Source organism: Arachis ipaensis, chromosome B2 (genome assembly GCF_059453495.1).
Source record: "Arachis ipaensis isolate K30076 ecotype BB chromosome B2, ASM5945349v1, whole genome shotgun sequence".
NCBI classification, from domain to species: domain Eukaryota; kingdom Viridiplantae; phylum Streptophyta; class Magnoliopsida; order Fabales; family Fabaceae; genus Arachis; species Arachis ipaensis.
Window position 1 is genome coordinate 1192976 of NC_142437.1, and position 20514 is coordinate 1213489.

General features: G+C 35.5%; 3 protein-coding genes across 3 annotated transcripts; 2 read left to right on the plus strand and 1 right to left on the minus strand.

Moving 5' to 3' along the window:
* Positions 1-5952: 5952 nt before the first annotated feature.
* Positions 5953-6779, minus strand: LOC107626523 (uncharacterized). The gene is made up of 2 exons (XM_016329427.1): positions 6570-6779; positions 5953-6444 (listed from the first exon to the last, which is right to left on the minus strand). The coding sequence occupies exons 1-2, from the start codon at positions 6777-6779 to the stop codon at positions 5953-5955; spliced, it is 702 nt and encodes a 233-aa protein (XP_016184913.1).
* A 1654-nt stretch (positions 6780-8433) lies between these two features.
* LOC107626524 (uncharacterized) lies at positions 8434-11274 on the plus strand. Its single transcript, XM_016329428.2, has one exon. The coding sequence runs from the start codon at positions 8434-8436 to the stop codon at positions 11272-11274; it is 2841 nt and encodes a 946-aa protein (XP_016184914.2).
* A 4005-nt stretch (positions 11275-15279) lies between these two features.
* Positions 15280-19712, plus strand: LOC107621047 (N-terminal nucleophile aminohydrolases (Ntn hydrolases) superfamily protein). Its single transcript, XM_016323096.3, has 11 exons — positions 15280-15540; positions 15636-15686; positions 16192-16312; positions 16572-16656; positions 17001-17082; positions 17162-17288; positions 17465-17559; positions 17666-17829; positions 18057-18180; positions 18946-19050; positions 19372-19712. The coding sequence occupies exons 1-11, from the start codon at positions 15361-15363 to the stop codon at positions 19444-19446; spliced, it is 1209 nt and encodes a 402-aa protein (XP_016178582.1). The 5' UTR covers positions 15280-15360; the 3' UTR covers positions 19447-19712.
* Positions 19713-20514: the final 802 nt, after the last annotated feature.

Consider the following 20514-nt stretch of genomic DNA (forward strand, 5'->3'; position numbering starts at 1 on the left):
GAATCAAGGATGTTGGTGTCTAACAAGCTGACCGTTTTGTTAGGGAAACAATTGAAATAAACTAGACCATGTCCAAGACTTGTTTCAACTGTTCCAATAAGGGAGTCTTGGAAATCATTGTGTCTAATGTCTCGAAGACACATGAGGATGGAAGCATTCAAGCCTTCTCGGATGAGAGGTTTAACTGCAACTTGGACACACCCTATGTGAAGATATCTGTAGTGACGGGCATGTTCTCTGACAGATTGTTTGGTTAAGAGATGGAATTCCTCACCGGAATCCGGTCCCAGAGGAATATTATTTTCAGCGGTTTTGATGATATAGTCTGATTTTCTTTTGTTGTCGTCAGGGACATAAAGCTCATCTTGGGGGATTTTGGGTATCTCCCAATTATCGATGGCTTGATTGATATCTTCGAAGCAAACTTCTTCTTCAAAGATATTGTGTTTGGGAGAAAGTTCGTCAGGCCTAGCCACTTTCTCAGTAAGGGGATTGGAGGAAGAATGGATTGGAGAGGTGGAGGAGGAAGACGGAGAAGAAAAAGAAAGGCGTCTAGAAAGAGAACGGAAGAGTTTAGACATATTTCCATAAAATCTGATATCATTGCCCTCCTTTGGTTCAGAAAGAATATAAACATTATCACTAAACTATCACTCAAATTTTTGGATCTGGGGTTTTAACTCTTTTTTTTTTTTTGCAATCTCTAAATCCATAGCCACCAGGAGTTCTTACATTTGGATCTTATCACTTTCAAGAACATCGTCAAATTAGCCTTACTGCCTCATCAACAAAGGTCTTACTGCTACAGTTCCTTTAAGTGATAAAAATTAAACAGCCTGTACTTCCAGATTTAAAGAGTGGTTGTTTTGATATATACAAGAAATAAGAACATGAACAGTAAAAATAAGAACATGAACAGTAAAGATAATTTCCAGATCCATGAACCTCAGAGATAGTTTAATGATAATATTAATATTCCTACTTCCCCATCAGACTCTGATACCAGATGTCCCGTAGTGGATCAAGGAGGGAAAGGGGAAGAAGGAGAGAACAAGGTTAATAAGAATATGAATACAGTATGGTAGATGCAAGAGCAGGAAAGTAAATATGAAGTTAGATGCGGCGGTAGTCCGCACGCATATGCTTGTTAGTATGAAGTTAGATGTGGCGGTAGTCCGCACACATATGCAGCTGCAGAAATGTAAATATGAAGACTCGAAAATAAAGAACTGATTGAAAGTTTTATTGAATGATTGAAATAAAAGAAGAGGGAAGAAGAAGAGCTGGAGAGCTTAAAAGGGAACTCTCAGAACCTCTCTCTCTAACTTCTCTCTATGATGTGTAAACTGAAGGATGCCTCTCAATGAATGCAAGGCTTCCTTTTATAATTGGAGATTCTACTGTTTCTACAGTACAGGTGCACATTACCGGTACTATTTCTACAGTACAAGTTAACAATGGATTTTTTGATTACATGGATTTTGAAGATTTAAAGACTAATCTTCTCCTAGGTCGATTCCAAAGCAGTCGTCTTCATTCTGGTTATAACTGCTTGAGGATTCTGCTGAGGAGGTGTGATCATCTTTGTATTTTTTGTCTTCTTCAATCATTTGCATGATTTGCTGAAGATTTTTTTTTTTTTTTGCAATCTCTAAATCCATAGCCACCAGGAGTTCTTACGTTTGGATCTTATCACTTTCAAGAACATCGTCAAATTAGCCTTACTGCCCATCAACAAAGGTCTTACTGCTACAGTTCCTTTAAGTGATAAAAATTAAACAGCCTGTACTTCCAGATTTAAAGAGTGGTTGTTTTGATATATACAAGAAATAAGAACATGAACAGTAAAAATAAGAACATGAACAGTAAAGATAATTTCCAGATCCATGAACCTCAGAGATAGTTTAATGATAATATATATATATATATATATATATATATATATATATATATATATATATATTAAATAACATGAGACTAAAATCAAATGAGATATCTTGACTAGAAAAAAAATAGAAGCAATATCATTAATAATTTTGATGATTTATGATAGACAGTAGCTTACTCATAATTAAAATAACAAATTAAAATACCAAGATACACTCAAAATATAGATAAATGATGATGATACCTGCCCTTTTAACATAGAAACATTAACAGGAATTAATCCTTCTGTTAATAGCTCAATAGATATGGCCTTCTATTTTCTATCTCTTTGTTTTTTTTTTGTATGTAAATGGCTTACGATTGATTTTTTCACCGTCATTCTTTTCCTACTTTGTTCTCTAGGAGTTTTTAATTATATAATATTCTCTCACTTTGCTTCTAATTTTTCTGGTAACACGTCCTACAACTAAAATTGTGTGATAACGATATTCTTTTATCTCTTCTTCTATAATGAGACCTTTATATATAGAATCCTAAATTGTAAATACAGAAAAAAATTAGATAAAAAATACATAAATTTATAAAGAATAAAATTAGCATTGTAAAAATAGAGAAAAAAAATTTATATAAATGCAAATTTATACTCACACCTTTTAGCTTCCGAAATGCACGCGTTAATAAAATATTTGCAATCACGGGTTGTTTTTCAACAATTTCCCATATATCGAACACCTCTTCAGAATTTTTCACCTTAAACTCAACCTATACAAATATATATAAGGACATATAAATTAAGTTATGTTATAACATATTATTTTATATAAGAACATATTATTACATGTTTTTATATTAATATGAAATAATATGTTAAGAACATATTAAAAACATATTAAGAACATATTGTTATAACATATTAAGAACATAACAATATGTTCTTAATATGTTCTTAATATAATAATATGGTTAATATGTGATAACCATATTAATAATATGTTCTTAACAACAACAACAACAACAACAACAACAACAACAACAACAATAATAATAATAATAATGAGGTGACGGAAAAGAAACAATGAGACGGATATATAGTAAAAAATAACACTAAAAATTTACCCAGTTTACTCAAAGACAATAATAATAATAATAACAATAATAACAACAATAATAATAATAACAAAACCAATAACAATAATAAGAATAACAACAATAACAATAATAATAATAATAATAATAATAATAATAATAATAATAATAATAATAATAATAATAATAATAATAATAATAATAATAATAATAATAATAATAAGGAGGTGATTGAAAAGAAACAATGGAACGAATAAATAGTAAAAAATAACACTAAAAACTAGGGGTGTAAGTTACCGAGCCAAACCGAAATTTACCACAAAACCGAACCGAAGTTTACAACAACCGAATAAAAACCGAAAAAAATCGGTTTTTTTGGTTTTTTCTGAAATAAACCGATCGGTTCGGTTCGGTTTTCGGTTGGCTCAGCAGAAACCGAACCGAACCGCAGAAATGGTTTAGTAATACATTAAAAATGAAAATTTTAGACTTAACAAATGTGTTTGTTTTATGTTTAGTTGTTGGAATGAGTTGAAATTGTGTTGAATTTGAATGTAATGTAATATTATTTCAGTTTATTGATTGTTTTGAACATCATTTTACTAAGATTAATTTTCTATTAATTAGAATTTAAAAACCGAAAAAACCGACCGAACCAAACCGCTTTTGGTTCGGTTCGGTTCGGTTCGGTTGTTGCGCAAACAGCAAACCGATTGGTTGGTATTATATAAAAACCGAATAAATCGGTTCGGTTGGTTTTTGGTCTAAAACCGAACCAAACTGAACCGATAACACCCCTACTAAAAACTTACCCGATTTGCTCAAATACAGCAATAATAATAATAAGGGTTAAGTATTTTTTTCATCTTAACGTTTTGGGTGAAAATCAAAATCGTCCCTGACTTTTTTTGTTATTAAAATAATCCTCAACGTTATAAAACGTTATAAAATCATCATTTTGTCTATAATAATTTTCGAAATGACATAAAACCCCTTTCATATTATCACTACCCAGTACCCGTAGTATCTCATCCATTACCCCCACCCCTTTCTAATTGAAACCAACGAAGCATGCAGCATATTGAAGCCTTGGCGTTTCCGACTCCCCCGTGAAGTGAAGCGCTTTCCTCAAGAGGTGCCTTCGATACTTCGGGAGCTTCATTTCTTGTGCCTTTTGGCCAGCGTTTCAAACGCTTATTAGTGGCGCCCAAACGTCCAATCTTTCCTCATCATTCATAAGGGCCGTTTTAAACGCCCAACCTGGCACCCATTACCCCTATTACCCCCACCACCCATTATAATAATAATAATAATAATAATAATAATAATAATAATAATAATAATAATAATAATAATAATAATAATAATAATGAGGTGACTGAAAAGAAACAATGGGACGGATATATAGTAAAAAGTATCACTAAAAAGAAACACTAAAAACTTACCCAGTTTGTTCAAAGACAGCAACAACAACAACAACAATAACAACAGCAATATAATAATAAGGAGGTGACTGAAAAGAAACAATGGAACAGATATATAGTAAAAAGTAACACTAAAAAGGAACACTAAAAGGAACTCTAAAAACTTATCCGGTTTGCTCAAATAAAGCAATAATAACAAGTATAATAACCCGTGTCATGCACGTGATAAGATTGAAATTATAATTTTAAGTTATTTTGTTAAAATTAATTTGAATTATAATAATTTGATTAATAAAAAATAACATGCTATGCATTGTTTGTTTTTTCTTAGCCTGGTGCTAATTGTATTAACTCTATAATAGTTATTAACCAATTTTAGTAATCTACTTTCTTCAATAAATCAGACATATTTACTCAATGTAATCGTAAATAATCTAGTAACACTTAAGTCCACCAACAAATTTTTATATGTGGGTTTATTATGAAGTAAGAACATTTCAAAATCAGCTCAAAATGAACAACAAATTAGTAGAAAATACTAATGCAGAAAGTTCTCCAATAAACAATAAATAATTTAAACCCACTGAATAACAACTCAACACTATCCTTTGATGTCTGCAAAATATATACCTGAAACAACACTATATCAATGTTAGTATACAAAATTATATGATTAACGTAATTATAAAATTGTTTATCAGGAGAATAAAATAATGCGAATTTTTATGATAATTTTAATATTCTCAAGCTATTAATGTACAATAAGAATGTATTATCAATTAGCACCTAGAATTTGTCAATTTTTTTAATTGATAGTAATAAATTTAAATAAATAAATAAATTTAATCAAAGAGATTTCGTTATTACTTTTTCATTATAAGCTCTCAAAAACTTCTCTATATACCACATTCATCGTGCAGTTATCTTCCAAGTGTCTGTGATCTTGCAACAGCACTCGCATGCCATCTTTACTTGTTACTCTTGATAACGCAACATACAATTGACCATGGGTGAAAACTGGCCTTGAAAGGTATATTCCAACTTTTGATAGAGTTTGTCCCTGTGACTTATTTATTGTCATTGCAAATGACATAATAATTGGGAATTGTCTTCTTTGAAATCTGACCGGTAATGTTTCGTTATTTGGAATTAGATTCAGTCTTGGGATAAGAACAATACTCCCAACTTTGTTACCGGTTAAAGTCTTGTATTCTATCACATGGTTTTCCATTCTTCTAACTTGCATTCTCGTTTCATTGTACAAACCATTAGTTTGGTCTATATTTCGCATCAACATAACAAGAGCGCCAACCTTCACGACCAACTTATGTGGTGGTAGACCTGAACAATTTATTCCATTTAGAATCTTCGGTGAGAAAGCATCTAACTCAAATTCCATATTTTCCTTCTCAACACACACAGAGTCTGAACTTAAGTAGACTCTTTCTTGTCCAGGTAACCCTGCAGTCATCTTGTTGTTGACATCAGTGACACAATCCATTGTTGGTGCAAGAATTGCTCTATCTTTGAAATAATTTTCAACGGATAAATTGGATCACATATCTGGATACACAAAATCAATGAGGTCATCCAAAACTATCTCGGAGTTCTTAACCAAAATGTCAGATGGTATATGAATGATCGATTCACCGTCTGTTGTATCACCAGCCAAACCATCACCAATTTTGAGTAGCCATTCTATAAAATTTCTGAGTTCTTGTACGTTGTTGGTTTCACCTAGTGATAATCTCATATTTTTTGTAAGCTTCAGAATCTTACAGTTATGCCACAAATATGAAGAATTAATAGAAGACTGAATTATATCTTGTCTTGAGCCTCTGGGAATCACAAGTAAAATTTGTCTAAAGTCTCCTCTCAGGACAACAACTTTACCTCCAAATTGCAAATGAGCATTATACGAATCTGAGCACCTCAAGATGTCTCTGAGATATTTGTCTAAAGCTTCGTAACAATACTTACTTATTATTAGAGCTTCATCCCATATGATTAATTTGGCCTTAGTTATTAACCTTGCAAGAGGACTTCCCTGTTTAATGTTACACAAAGAATCTTCATTTATGGTCAAAGAAATTTTAAACCTTGAATGTGCAGTTTTTCCATTAGGCAACAGAAGTGTAGCAATCCCACTTGAAGCAACATTTAACACTATACCTCCTTTAGACCTAATTGAGCATGAGATAGTTGACCATAAGAATGTTTTTCCACAACCACCTTGACCATATAAAAAGAAAACCCACCCATATTACCGCTAACAGCGCCAATTATCTTATCGTATGCAGATTTTTGCTCATCAGTTAGCTTCTCTAAATACCCATCTAGTTCACTCGCAAGAGCATTAATATCAAAGTTCAACTCTTCCATTATAATTCTGTCTTCTAAGCTAGACACCGAATTTTTTGGAGGATATGGCATTCCGCAATATTCTTTCAATGACCTGCCATTTGACTGGAGCAAATCTTCAATTTTTGTAAGTGTAATATCTTTTATTTGGACTTCTGACATCATCAAATCTGTATTTTTTTAATTTAAAATTACATAATTATTTGAAAATTTATTAAATAAGTCTCTAATAAAAAAAAATCTGAAATGCATTGTTAAATAATAAATAACACTCATTGTTTTTGGTCTAAAAAATATTTCATTAGTAACATGTCCTTTTAAAAATTATTGTTGTGATTAACATGGATATCAAAATCATTATAATACATAAAAAAAAAAAGTACAGAGACAACCGATGCAAATGCAAGTACTCAACGTATGTCGAGTTAGTTATGATTTCTTAGATGCAGTAGATACGATTTACGACAATGAATCAAAATATATATTAAGAGGAGTAAGTAAAGAAAGTATGAAATTAATATATATATATATATATATATATATATATAATCCAACTTTCGACTAATAGTTTTAAATATAGTTTGTTTTGTTAAATTTTCTAAATATTATCAGAGAAAGAGAAAAAGTTAAAGTGAACACCAACAAACAATTTTGCCATATATACACGATAATTTTACTTCCAAAAAAGGCATTTTGTTCTAGAGAATCACTCTCAACATTCATTATCCAATATTTTTGTTATAATTATAGGCTAAATTGAATTCTACAATGAAAAAAAATTCGTAATAGACTATAGTTATCTTTCATTTGCAATAATCTTCTTTGTTAGTATAGTACGTCATGAGAGAGAAAGTTTCAAGTCTTTTGCCAAACAAACTCTGGTCTATTCATGTTATTTGATATTAATAGAACAACAAAAAGTCTCCTTAAAAAAGTTGCAGAGTGCCATGTTCCTGCTTCAGAGATTGCATTAATGAATTTTCTATCATCCTACAACAGTCCTAGTGCATAGCATGCATCTCTGAAGGAGTTATAAACCACACCATCAACTGTTCTTAGATCACTGAAACTCGTGCATCCCTTTTGAATGTTCAAAAGTAGCCTTAGATAGTAATCTTCTTTATTCATTGGTGGCATATAAGATATTCTTCCTATGGCATACCCTTGCTTTCTATGAGTCCACATATGATGCTCTCCATTCCAAACAAACTTTGTTGAAAACTCAGAATAAGTCAGAATAATTGGGCGGGTTAGGAAGATTTTTGCCTAAATGGAGTTTATTTGGACTGTCCCGTATTAAAAAAAGAGAAAAGAAGTGATACAAAGAGGAAAGAAAGGGGTGTGACAAAAGGGGCTTAAGAAGGAAAAAAAGGCCCTTATGGGGTGTGTGTGTAATGTGAGTCTTCTCTTCTGACTTGTTATCTTTTCTCTCTGTGCTCTCTCTCTGAAAACTCCACATTCTAATTCAGATCCCCTTTGCAGGTGAACCTGGACTACATTCATTGATTCCTTCATTCTTTCCATCTAATTCTCTCATACTCTGATTACTTGGACTATTTCCTAATACTGCTATACTATATTGGTGTTGTTATACTACACTTGTACTGTTTCAATTCTTCATCAGAATTCTCTATAGCTTGCAATTGTTATCATTTGGTGCTTCTATTGAGTTCCAATGACAGAGAACACTCGTCTCCAAACGTTGCAAGCTGCAATTTCTCGTTTAACCGAGCAATCGGATGGCTACACCAAGCAATTCGCCTCTATCACACAAACACTTGGTTTGTTACAGGAGCAGTTCGTGCAGCACTTGGCAGAATCCCCGAGACGTGGCCCTTCCTCCCCTGTCTTTGGCCACCCCCGTCAGATGAAAGTGGATTTCCCTCGTTTCTCTGGCACGGAGGATGTTTCCCAATGGATCTATCACGTAGAACGCTTCTTCCGCATCTATGATATCTCTGAGGACCAACGGTTGGATCTGGTGGCCGTCAATTTGGAAGGCCGGGCCCTTACTTGGTTTCAGATGTGGGAGAGACTCGAACCTATGGCCGATTGGCTTGCCATCTCCACTGCCTTGCAAATGCAATTCGGGCCGTCCCATTTTGAAAACCCCCGGGAGGAGCTACTGAAATTGAAACAATCCACCACTGTGAATGCTTACTTTGAATCCTTAAACAATTTGGCCGCCCGTGCATACGGCTTAGATGATGCTCTGCTACTTGATTGCTTTGTGGGTGGTCTTCATCCGGAACTGAAACGGGAGGTGAAAGCCCGTTCCCCGATCTCTTTGTTGCAAGCGATTTCTCTTGCTAAATTGTTTGAGGAAAAGTTTCTGCCTCAGACCCAACGTTGGCGCTCTGCCGTTGCTCAGCCCCAGCAACCGCCGGCTCGGCTTACCGCCGCCTTAGCCCCAAAACCACTCACTACCGTTTCCCCTGCACAGCCACCGCCTCAAAATCCTCCACTCCTCCCCACCCCTCCAAAGACTAACACAATGCACAAATTAACCCCAATGGAGATACAGTTTCGGAGAGAAAAGGGCATATGTTTTACCTGTGACGAGCGCTATTCTCCTTCCCACAAATGTGCTTCCAAGCACTATTTTCTAGTCCAAACTGTGGAGGAAGTTCCTACTGACCAGGACTCTGCAATTGAGATTACTGAAGAAGACCAAACCCCGCCGGTACTAGCTGAGGTAATGGTCGAGCCCCTCCACCTTTCGTACAATGCCATGGCCGGCATCCCTACCCGACGGTCGATTAGGTTCCGAGGTCTGGTGCAAGGCAGGGACATCCTCGTACTCATGGATGGCGGCAGCTCGGATAATTTCATCCACCCGACTTTGGTTCGACGCCTGGCAGTGCCCATTCATTATTCCCCAAGATTCAAGGTTGAGGTGGGTAATGGTGCTTTGCTACAATGCGAGGGTGAGGTTCGTGATTTACCGGTTTCCATTCAGAATCATTTGCTCCTTATATCGGCCTTCGTACTCCCCATTGCTAGTGAGGAGCTGGTTTTAGGTGACATTTGGCTTGAGACACTAGACACCCATTTGGTTAATTACAAGGAAAAATTCATTACCTTCGTGGTTGGGGCTGAGATGGTTACTTTGCAGGGTGAAAAAGATGTCAACCCAGCTCAGGCACAATTTCATCAGTTGCGGCGTTTGCACATAACAGATGAGATTATGGAAATGTACACACTTCAACTCCAAGAAATGGTTACAGACACCCCTCCTCTTTTGGAATTACCTTCTGATTTGGCGCCCGACTTGGCTTCTATATTGCAGGATTACTCAGTTGTTTTTCAGGTTCCAAAAGGCTTGCCCCCGCCGAGAGTGCATGATCACACCATTACCTTGTTACCCGGAACGACGCCTATTAAGGTCCGCCCCTATCGATATCCTCATAGCCAAAAGTCTGAGATTGAGCGGATCGTCTCTGAGATGCTAGCCGAGGGCATCATACAGCCAAGCACTAGCCCCTTCTCTTCTCCCGTGCTTTTGGTGAAAAAGAAAGACGGCTCATGGCGGTTCTGCACTGATTATCGGGCCCTCAATCATGCCACCATCAAGGATTCCTTTCCTATGCCGACGGTGGACGAATTACTCGATGAATTGTTCGGTGCTCGGTTTTTCTCTAAACTCGACCTCCGCTCGGGGTACCATCAGATTCGTGTCAGACCGGAGGATTGTTTTAAGACGGCTTTCCGAACCCACCACGGCTTATACGAATGGCTTGTTATGCCATTTGGTCTGACTAATGGCCCTGCTACCTTTCAGTGTTTGATGAATGCTATCTTTTCTGAGGTCTTACGAAAATTTGTGCTCGTCTTCTTTGATGATATCCTGGTTTATAGTGCAGATTGGCAGTCTCATCTCCATCATCTAGTGTATGTCTTACGCGTGCTCAAGCACCATTCTCTATTTGCCAAACTTTCTAAATGCTCATTCGGAAAAACACAAGTTGAGTACCTGGGCCATGTGGTTTCACTTGAGGGAGTGAGAGTGGATGACTCAAAAATTGAAGCAATTCGTTGTTGGCCGATTCCAACCTCAGTAAAGAAACTTCGGGCGTTTTTGGGATTGGCGAGTTACTATCGAAAGTTCATATGCAATTTTGCCACTCTGGCCGCGCCACTCACTGACTTGTTGCGCAAAGAGGGGTTTGTGTGGTCGCCATCAGCCTCGGATGCTTTTGTGACATTGAAAGAGGCTCTAACTCATGCACCAGTCCTGGCACTTCCCGACTTCTCTAAACCTTTTGTGCTCGAGACAGATGCTTTGGGTACCGGTCTTGGGGGGATTCTCAGTCAAGCTGGACATCCCATTGCTTATTTTTCGAAGAAACTCTCCTCCACGGCTCAGAAGCAATCCGTCTATGCCCGGAAAATGCAAGCAATCTTAGCGGCGGTGGCTAAGTTCCGCCACTACTTGCTTGGTCACAGGTTCGTGATATGGACGGATCACAAGAGCCTCAAGGAACTCCAAGCTCAGACCATTCAAACGCCAGAGTAGCAGACTTGGTTGGCCAAACTCTTGGGCTATGACTTTGAGATAGAATACAAAAAGGGCTCGGATAATCAAGGTGCCGATGGGCTGTCTCGCCAATTTCTTGCTGTCACATCACTCACTTGCGACATTCTCACGCAGCTACGGTCCGATCTCCAGCACTTCAACCCCTCGGATATATTTTTTGAGGTGGATCTTCGGTCTGACAATTTACAGCACCGGCAGGGTCTTTGGTTTTGGAAGGACCAACTGATAATCCCTTCTACTTCGTCCCTCATCCTGAAGCTTCTTTATGAGTGCCATGACTCAGCCATTGGTGGCCATGGTGGTTATCAAAAGACATTGTGCCGATGAACACCCCAATTTTTCTGGAAGGATATGGCTCGTATGGTCAAGGACTATGTACGCCAGTGCTCTATCTGCCAACAGGCGAAGTACTCCACACTACCGCCTGCCGGTCTCCTCCAACCTCTTCCGATTCCTACCGATGTTTGGCAGGATATTTCTATGGATTTTGTAACTGGGTTATCGCTAACACAAGGGTATTCGGTCATCTTCGTGGTAGTGGACCGACTATCAAAGTTTGCCCATTTCCTGCCATTAGCAGCTGATTTTACAGCCCCCAAAGTTGCTGAAACATTTATCAAACATGTAGTGAGTATTCATGGCATGCCACAATCTATTGTGTCTGATCGCGATAAGGTATTCACCAGCAAGTTTTGGGAGCAATGTTGTATCCGCCAAGGTATCACGCTAGCTCGGAGCTCGGCTTACCACCCTCAGTCTGATGGCCAGACCGAGGTGCTTAACAGGTGTCTAGAGATGTACCTTCGTTGTTATACTCAAGACAATCCCAGGACTTGGTGTAAAATGCTTCCATGGGCGCAGTTCAGTTATAATAATTCCTTTCATTCGGCAATCGGCATGTCTCCCTTTAAGGCCTTGTTTGGGCGGGATCCTCCGCCTCTGCTCCGATATGTCGCCACCTCTATAGACGCTCCGGCTGTCCAGGAACAATTGCAACAGCGCGACTCCCTGATAACAGCCTTGAAATTCCACTTGGGGAGAGCTCAAGCCCGGATGAAGGCCACGGCTGATGGAAAGCGCCGTGACCTGGAATTTCAGATTGGCGACCTTGTTTATGTCAAACTCCAACCATACCGTCAACGTTCCGTGGCCTTTCGAAAAAAACCAGAAGCTGTCTATGCGCTACTTCGGATCTTTTCCCGTGGTGCAGCGTGTGGGTAAAGTCGCTTACAAGCTGGAGCTTCCTTCCACTGCCAAAATACACCCCGTTTTCCATATTTCTCTCCTTAAGAAGTGTGTGGGCAGACCACCTTGTGTTACCCTACCGGAACCTCTAACCGTTGATGAGAACGGTTGCAAGTTGCTGGCCCTCCGGGTGTTAGGCCATCGTATGATCAAAGTGGACGATACTTGGCAGAATCAGGTGTTAATTCAATGGCAACATCTGTCATTGGAGGAAGCGACATGGGAAGGATATGAGGACATGCGACGGCTTCATCCCTCCTTCGACCTTGAGGACAAGGTCAATGTCCGGGGCAGCGGTGTTGATACAAAGAGGAAAGAAAGGGGTGTGACAAAAGGGGCTTAAGAAGGAAAAAAAGGCCCTTATGGGGTGTGTGTGTAATGTGAGTCTTCTCTTCTGACTTGTTATCTTTTCTCTCTGTGCTCTCTCTCTCTGAAAACTTCACATTCTAATTCAGATCCCCTTTGCAGGTGAACCTGGACTACATTCATTGATTCCTTCATTCTTTCCATCTAATTCTCTCATACTCTGATTACTTGGACTATTTCCTAATACTGCTATACTATATTGGTGTTGTTATACTACACTTGTACTGTTTCAATTCTTCATCAGAATTCTCTATAGCTTGCAATTGTTATCAAGAAGTTCTATAGATGTATTTTTTTTTTAATATCTATTTAAGTTAATTTTTATCTTTTTTATAGGTTATAGTTATTTTTAATATATTTATTTAATACATCATATGTTAATGTTAATAGTATTTTTTAAAAAGATATATTCATAAAAATAAATATAATATGATTACAAATATAATATAAATAAATATGTTGAATAAAAGGTTAAATCAATATACTTACCAATGCCCTTGTTAAATTTTGTAAATTGGAGAATAAGTATGTATTCAGTTGCTTGGTGATCACGTAGATAATTGAGTAATTGAGTTGCAAATTGATCTTACGGTGTGCATTTTATTTTTTCCTCATTTCTAAATAAAAGCGAAAATTAAGAGAAATAATTAGTAATATATAACAAAAGAATAAAAGATTTTGCATATGAATTTATAATTGTTACAAAACAAATTCTATTTGTGAAATTGTAAACCTTCACGTACTGCAAATCATGGAGATCGACCACAATGTAATGGTCACTTTTTCCTGTTTTTGACCATGATATAAGTTCTCCTTTTTTGGTCAAGAGTCCAATAACATCTAATTGAAAAAAAAAATGAATTAAAAGCATAAAATTAAGGACAAATAAATGAATAACACAATAATAATAATACAAATTAATTATGTACCAAATAAGTTAGATTTTTCATTTGTTTGTCTCAATATATCATCATGAGCAAGAAAATTAAAATGATTGTCAGGAATTTTACGATCATTGACCGTATGGACTATACGTGACTCTTTCTTAAAAGTTATTCTACACACGTGTGCAGTCGGAAGATAAATTCCGTTTGATTCCTCAATCAGAAAATTTGACAAGACATAAACCTTCCCCTCGATCAGATCATTCTCAAACATCTTTGCCAAATAATTCTTGATTGAACAACGAATTTTATCACACTGTAAAACAAATTAAATATAAAGGCTACTAGCACTTATAACTCTATTAAATCGTATTGTCTTTAATTCGTGCAAGGGTTTACTTAGCAAATAAACTTAAAATATGAACAAAAAAATATTTATTAACTGGATCTAACATCACTTAAAAAAATCATGGAAAATAGTCAACTTACCTTATCATCTATGATAACTATTTTTAGGTAAGCCGTCTTACTCTTGTCAAATTTGGATAGGACTTTCCATAACTTTATAATCTTTGCTTTTATTTTTCAAACTTTTTCATTGTTAAATAATACTGTTGATAGAATCGTAGTTAGCAGCAATTAGGTATAAAAAAAAATAAAGAAAAAGAACTATGTATGAGGTACGAATTTTCTAGATGATAAATAATTGTAATAATTCACGACTAATTCGTATATATATATATATATACACACACATACACACTAATTGTACATGGTAATAATTAGCCAATATCTTTAATGGAGTTACTTGCTACAATTAGAAAAAAAAATATGGATTATCTTTTATTAACCTTTATAATTAATTCAATAGAGATACTTGCTAAGTATATATATTATCTACATTAATTATATGCCAATATTTTTAGAAAAGAGCTAAAAAAGGAGATATATAAATATATATATAATACTATTGCTATATACGAAGTAGATATAAATTGCTATAATTATAGATATTTACTATAATTATATCAAATTTAATGTAATTGTAAATAAATAAAATAGATAACAAATTAACAATCAATATTTTTTTTTATTTTTACATTCAATATTTATAATCAATATAAAAAATAAAATAACTAAAAAATAAAAATAAAATATAATAATTAAAATTTAATTTGTTAACTGATTAATTTTGTATCCATACAATGATGATGATGATGATTAAAAAAAAAACAATGGACAGATATATAATAAAATGTAACACTAAAAATTAACAATAATAATAATAATAATAATAATAATAATACAAGTTGGCATAGATGGATGAGAGTTTGTGTTTTTTAATCATCTCTTCTGGGTTTGATATTCACTGGAGGATTGGAATAAAGATTGCTTAGGAGGATCGTCCACTTTGTGTACTTCTACAGTACTCGAGGGATTAGTCATTGGACCTCTGGCATGATAGATATCCTGGTGGAAACCAAAAAATAATAATATTTACACCGAAGGACAAGAAGCAAGTACTCATGCAGTAACAAGAGCGCGCAAAGAAGAAGAAGAAGAAATAGCAATGGTTGGTGGGAATGGTAGTAGTAAGGACCAGCAAAATGAAAAAGAAAAAGGAAATGAACGAAAAAGGTTCTTCGTGGCGGTTCATGTTGGCGCCGGTTACCACTCTCCTTCTAACGACAAACCCCTCAGGTCCGCCATGAACCGCGCTTGCATCACCGCCTCTCAACTCCTTTCCGATGTAACCACAAATTTTAATTTTCCGGTTCTCAATTTCGATTTTCAATTCCAATTTTAATTCCATTTTTTTTTATTATTTTAATTTGGTTGATATAGGGTTCAGGACAATGCATAGACGCTGTTGTGGCTGCCATTCAAGTCTTGGAGGTCCTCCACTTTATTTCTCTTGTTCCCTATATTTATTCCTAGCGTAAAAATCAATCCTTTCTCATTTTTATCTTCTTTTTTTTTTTTTTCAGGTTTTGTAGAATTAATATAGACTGCGTCCGTTTTAGCTTAGGATACTTTTAAAGAATTAAGAATTTCATAAAATTATGTTTTGAAAATTTTCAATCACATAGAAAAGTTGAGCCGTAAAATGACCCCCCCCCCCCCCTTTTTTTTTCTCTCTTTTTTTTTTCCTGTATATGCTGAAACAAACGCACCCTTAGTTAGAATTGATTTTAATGTAAAGTGATTTATGTTTGGTACTCTTTCAGTTATGCCAAGATCAATTCTATAGGCAAGAGTTGATTTTGAGAGTTAGAAACCAAACATTTGTTCTAGCATAAGACACTACGTAGCGGAATATGACTTACATTTAGGATAAGATACTGTCTGTTGTAAGCTTGTAATAATTGAAAGGAATTGATTTTGGGTACTTGTGTTGAAGGATGATCCAAGCACAAATGCAGGAAGGGGCTCTAATTTGACAGAAGATGGCGGCATTGAGTGTGATGCCAGTATCATGGATGGCAAATCTGGAGCTTTTGGTGCTGTTGGAGCTGTGCCAGGTACTTGCATGCTGTTGCATTACATGATAGATTCAAGAGTTTCAACATTCAAATCATGAAATATTTTGCAAAATGGGAAAGTGAAAACAAATTTAGCACAACAAAGTCTGGGTAAAATGATAAATGATTACTTACCTGGGAAGGCTTATGTCTTTTGTTAATATATGCTTGCTTAGGCAAGAGTTTTGGAATTTGTTATTATATGTCAAATTTTCTGTTAAGTTGTTTCTATGTATTTATTGCATTTACTATAGACCAGGTGTCCGAAATGCTATCCAAATTGCTGCTTTGTTGGCCAAAGAGCAAATGACTGGATCTCCACTTTTGGGCCGAATTCCACCAATGTAAATTACTACTTAACATCTCTTGCATCTGTGAGCAAAGGCTTTTCCATCACCTTGTCTCTGAATCCAAAATGGAATTGTTAAACGGATTTTAACAATAAATTTAAATCAGGCTACTTAAAAATGATCTAGAATACCGACCTTCATTCTTTACCGATTTACTTGTTAACTGGGACTCCCTATTCTTTTTTTTTTCCCTCTAAAAACTTTTTCTACTTGTGTATTTTTAACAAGTGCCTTTAGTACACTGTTAGCATAACTTTTTAAAATTAAATTTACCTCATTAGGACTCACTGAAATGATAATCTCTATTGCCTAACATAAAGAAATTTGTAAATCTGCAGTTTCTTGGTGGGTGAAGGAGCTCGTTCATGGGCCAAGTCGAAGGGCATTGATTTGCCATCTAGTATAACGGAGGCCAATGAGGTCTTAGTTTCATATTATGATTTCACTTATGCTTGGAGCTTGTCACTAAATATTAAAACTTTAGAATGTATCATAACAGTGGCTGGTCACAGAAAGGGCTAAAGCACAATGGTCAAAATACAAATATATGATTGAAGCTGCAAGATCTAAAACAGAAGACTCTCCCAACAAATGTTCTGGGGTATGTGGAAGTACCGCAATGGCAGGTATATTGGAACACTTCGATGGTAAACAGTTCCCGTGGGGGGGAGCCTACATGCATATCAAATATCAACCAATCTTATTCTGAAAAAAAAGAGAGAAGAAAAAAAGGAAAAGAAGAGAGATGGGTACTCGTCTGAGATAAAGTCTTTGCACATAACAGGCTAATTTACTTATGCAGTGGAAGATCAAGTAATGGACACAGTTGGAGTTATTTGTGTAGACAATGAGGGGCATGTAGCAACAGGGGCCTCCAGTGGTGGTATTGCCCTGAAGGTGAAGGCTTGTTTTCGTAATTTACTTTTCTTCTAGTGCTTTGCACTTTCGTGGTAGAATAGTAAATAATTTGTCATAATTAAATATACCACTAATTATCCAACAGGTTAGTGGACGAGTTGGGTTAGCAGCAATGTTTGGTTCAGGTTGTTGGGCATCATCAAAAGGTCCCTTTGGATCTCCATTCAAGGTTGGCTGTTGCGTCTCAGGTGCGGGAGAGCACCTAATGAAAGGATTCGCAGCTAGGGAGTGCTGTGTTTCATTGTCGCTGTATGGTTAATTCCTTGATTACTGTTTATATATATATAAGAAATAGGGAGAGAATCTTTATATGGATTATCGTCCAATTATAGAGGGTTTCTGTGCACTTCATTTATAGTGTCATTTTAGTGATATAGTTAATTTTTAGCATTATTCCTATCTTCTTCTTCCTCCTAACTAGGTACATTCTAGTAACAGTTGGTATCTTTTTAGTTTTAAACTTTACTTTCCCTCAGTTCACAGTCTGGTGCTGCCTCTGCTTGCGCCAAAGTCTTACGTGCAGTTGCTGAGGATAGCAATCAAAGTGGCATAGATAGCAATGATGGGATCTTGGTTGTGCAGTCGGATTTATCTACAATTGTGAGTCCCTTCAGCTCTCAGTTAATAATTATGTCTGAAGATTTCTTTTTAATTCAATTAAATAAAAAAAGAATTATTTCCAAACATACGCAAAAGTTGTAGAAGTTGCAACTATACACAACTTTATTATTTCGCAAATAGGATATTGCATTGAAAAATTAAACTGCATTTCGCACCAGGGAGTTGCAAAATCAACATATTTCATAGGGAGTGGATCCTCTCCAGTGGAAAAAAAACTGGATAGTGTCCAGTGTTTGATCTCACTATTCATTGTTCTCTCTCTTATTAATTTCTGGTCCCACTTATAGAATTAAAGGTGAGAGATCACACTTTATTCTCTTCAGTGAAAAAAAAAATGGAGAGGATCCATTTCCATATTTCATACAACTATGAGCATTTTACATGAGGGACTTAGGAAAATTGAGTTTAATTTTTTTAACTTGTTCCGCTCATTTCGCATGTGCCCCCATGGGGTTTGAGTTTCACATAAAACTCAAGGACACTCTGCATGTCTGTGATGTGGTTTTAGCTTGAAAAAAATCAACATATTTCCCACTACCTTCATGTGAAATGTGGAACAAATGCGAAATAAGTTAACTCAATTTTCTCAAATCTCTTGTGCAAAATACAGTTTAATTTTTTAAACACAATACCCTGTTGCCAAAAATAATTAATCATTTTTGAAAATGAATAATTAATTATTTATTTAATTAAAAAAACCCTGGAGATCATCTGATCTTTTTATTTAAATGTTAATTTCTTTAGGATTCAGGAAAATCATCAAGGCTGAATGCTGTGGAAATTGCAGCTGCTTACACTTCCTTGTCCTTTGGGGTAGGGTATTTTGGAAGCTCTATGGAACGGCCCAAGGTAACATAGCTAAAATGATTTTGTGATTTTTCTTTAGAATACTTAATATCGTTAGTTTGATTGAATTTTAACTTGGTATATTAGAAATGGATGCTCATACTTCTAATCTAGCATGGTTATTAGACCCTTCAGCATCTTGTTTATCCTCGAGTTACAGAACCTCGTACTTTGAGCCAACACACATCTATTAATCTGTGTGTTTAGCTCAGTATGCAATTTAGAATGAGTGCAAAAAACGTTTATCTAGCTCTGCTAGCTTGATCCTCTTCTGAACTAACCTTTTGAAAAATGATGGTTTTTTTCCGTTGTGATATCTTGCAGGTTTCAATTCTTCGGAGTACAAAACAAAAGGGGAAGACTTCGGTTGATCAGTTTGGAGCACGAATAGATCTTTAAATGGATGATTATTGAGATCTCCAGTTAAATTTTGTCAAAGATGAAGAATTGGAATTCATATGACACTTACATTAAAAACTCTTACAAAGATTTTCCCTTAAAATTTTGTCACTGCTATTTATTGTACCATGTATTGGTTGGGGACTGAAACTATGTTACAATGCTGCAAACGAACAGATCTTTAAGATTAGTTGAACCTCTTAACTTTAACAGATGAAATATCCACTTTGGCACTTCTTAAAATGATGCTGCCATTGGTTCTGAAATATCTATGTTTTAGAATCTTAATTCGTTTGCCATGTTTGGTTACCTTTGTGAAAAGCACATCCGATCAAACTATATAAACTGATAAACATGGAATGAAAATGTTACTTGTGCAACAATCTAAAGTTGCCTACAATGAACATATTTTAATTGGTAACTCATAATAGTTTGCAACAAGGAAAATAATAAAGTTGAGAGAGAATCACACTAATTAATCTCAAAATAATAACAATAACAACAATAAAGAAAGAAGTTAGATAACTCTTAGTTGTACAAATAACGTTATTAAACATGAAAAGTGAAACATGGCAGCTGCTGCCTCTTTAAACTCCTTCCTTTTTCTTTTTCTTTTTGTATTTCCCTATAGATATATGTAGAAACACAAGTGCACAAAAAAGGGAAAACCGGAAAAGATCAGTCAATGGAATCAATTTTTTTTTTAATATATAAACTTCAAAATAAACAGGGGTTCTGATCTCTTCCACGCATGGCAAGGCAACCAATATTTAAGGGATGAAAACCATCAACATCCTTCTTGATGCTTACAGTGTTCAAGATGTTCTGCTCGTTTATGTGCTGTCACATGATAAATTAAAATGAAGATGACTTTGTCAACAAATATATGGTGCTTCCTTTAAGACATTAAACAATCCAAGATATTACTGTTTCATGTCTGAAAAGTTTAACATAGTTTCCTAAGCACTTGAAAACAGTCGCTACTAAAATATAACTTAGCATAGCAGAAAAAGCTCTTATCATGGATTCAAGAAAAATGGAACTGCAGTCGAGAGATTTAATATAAAA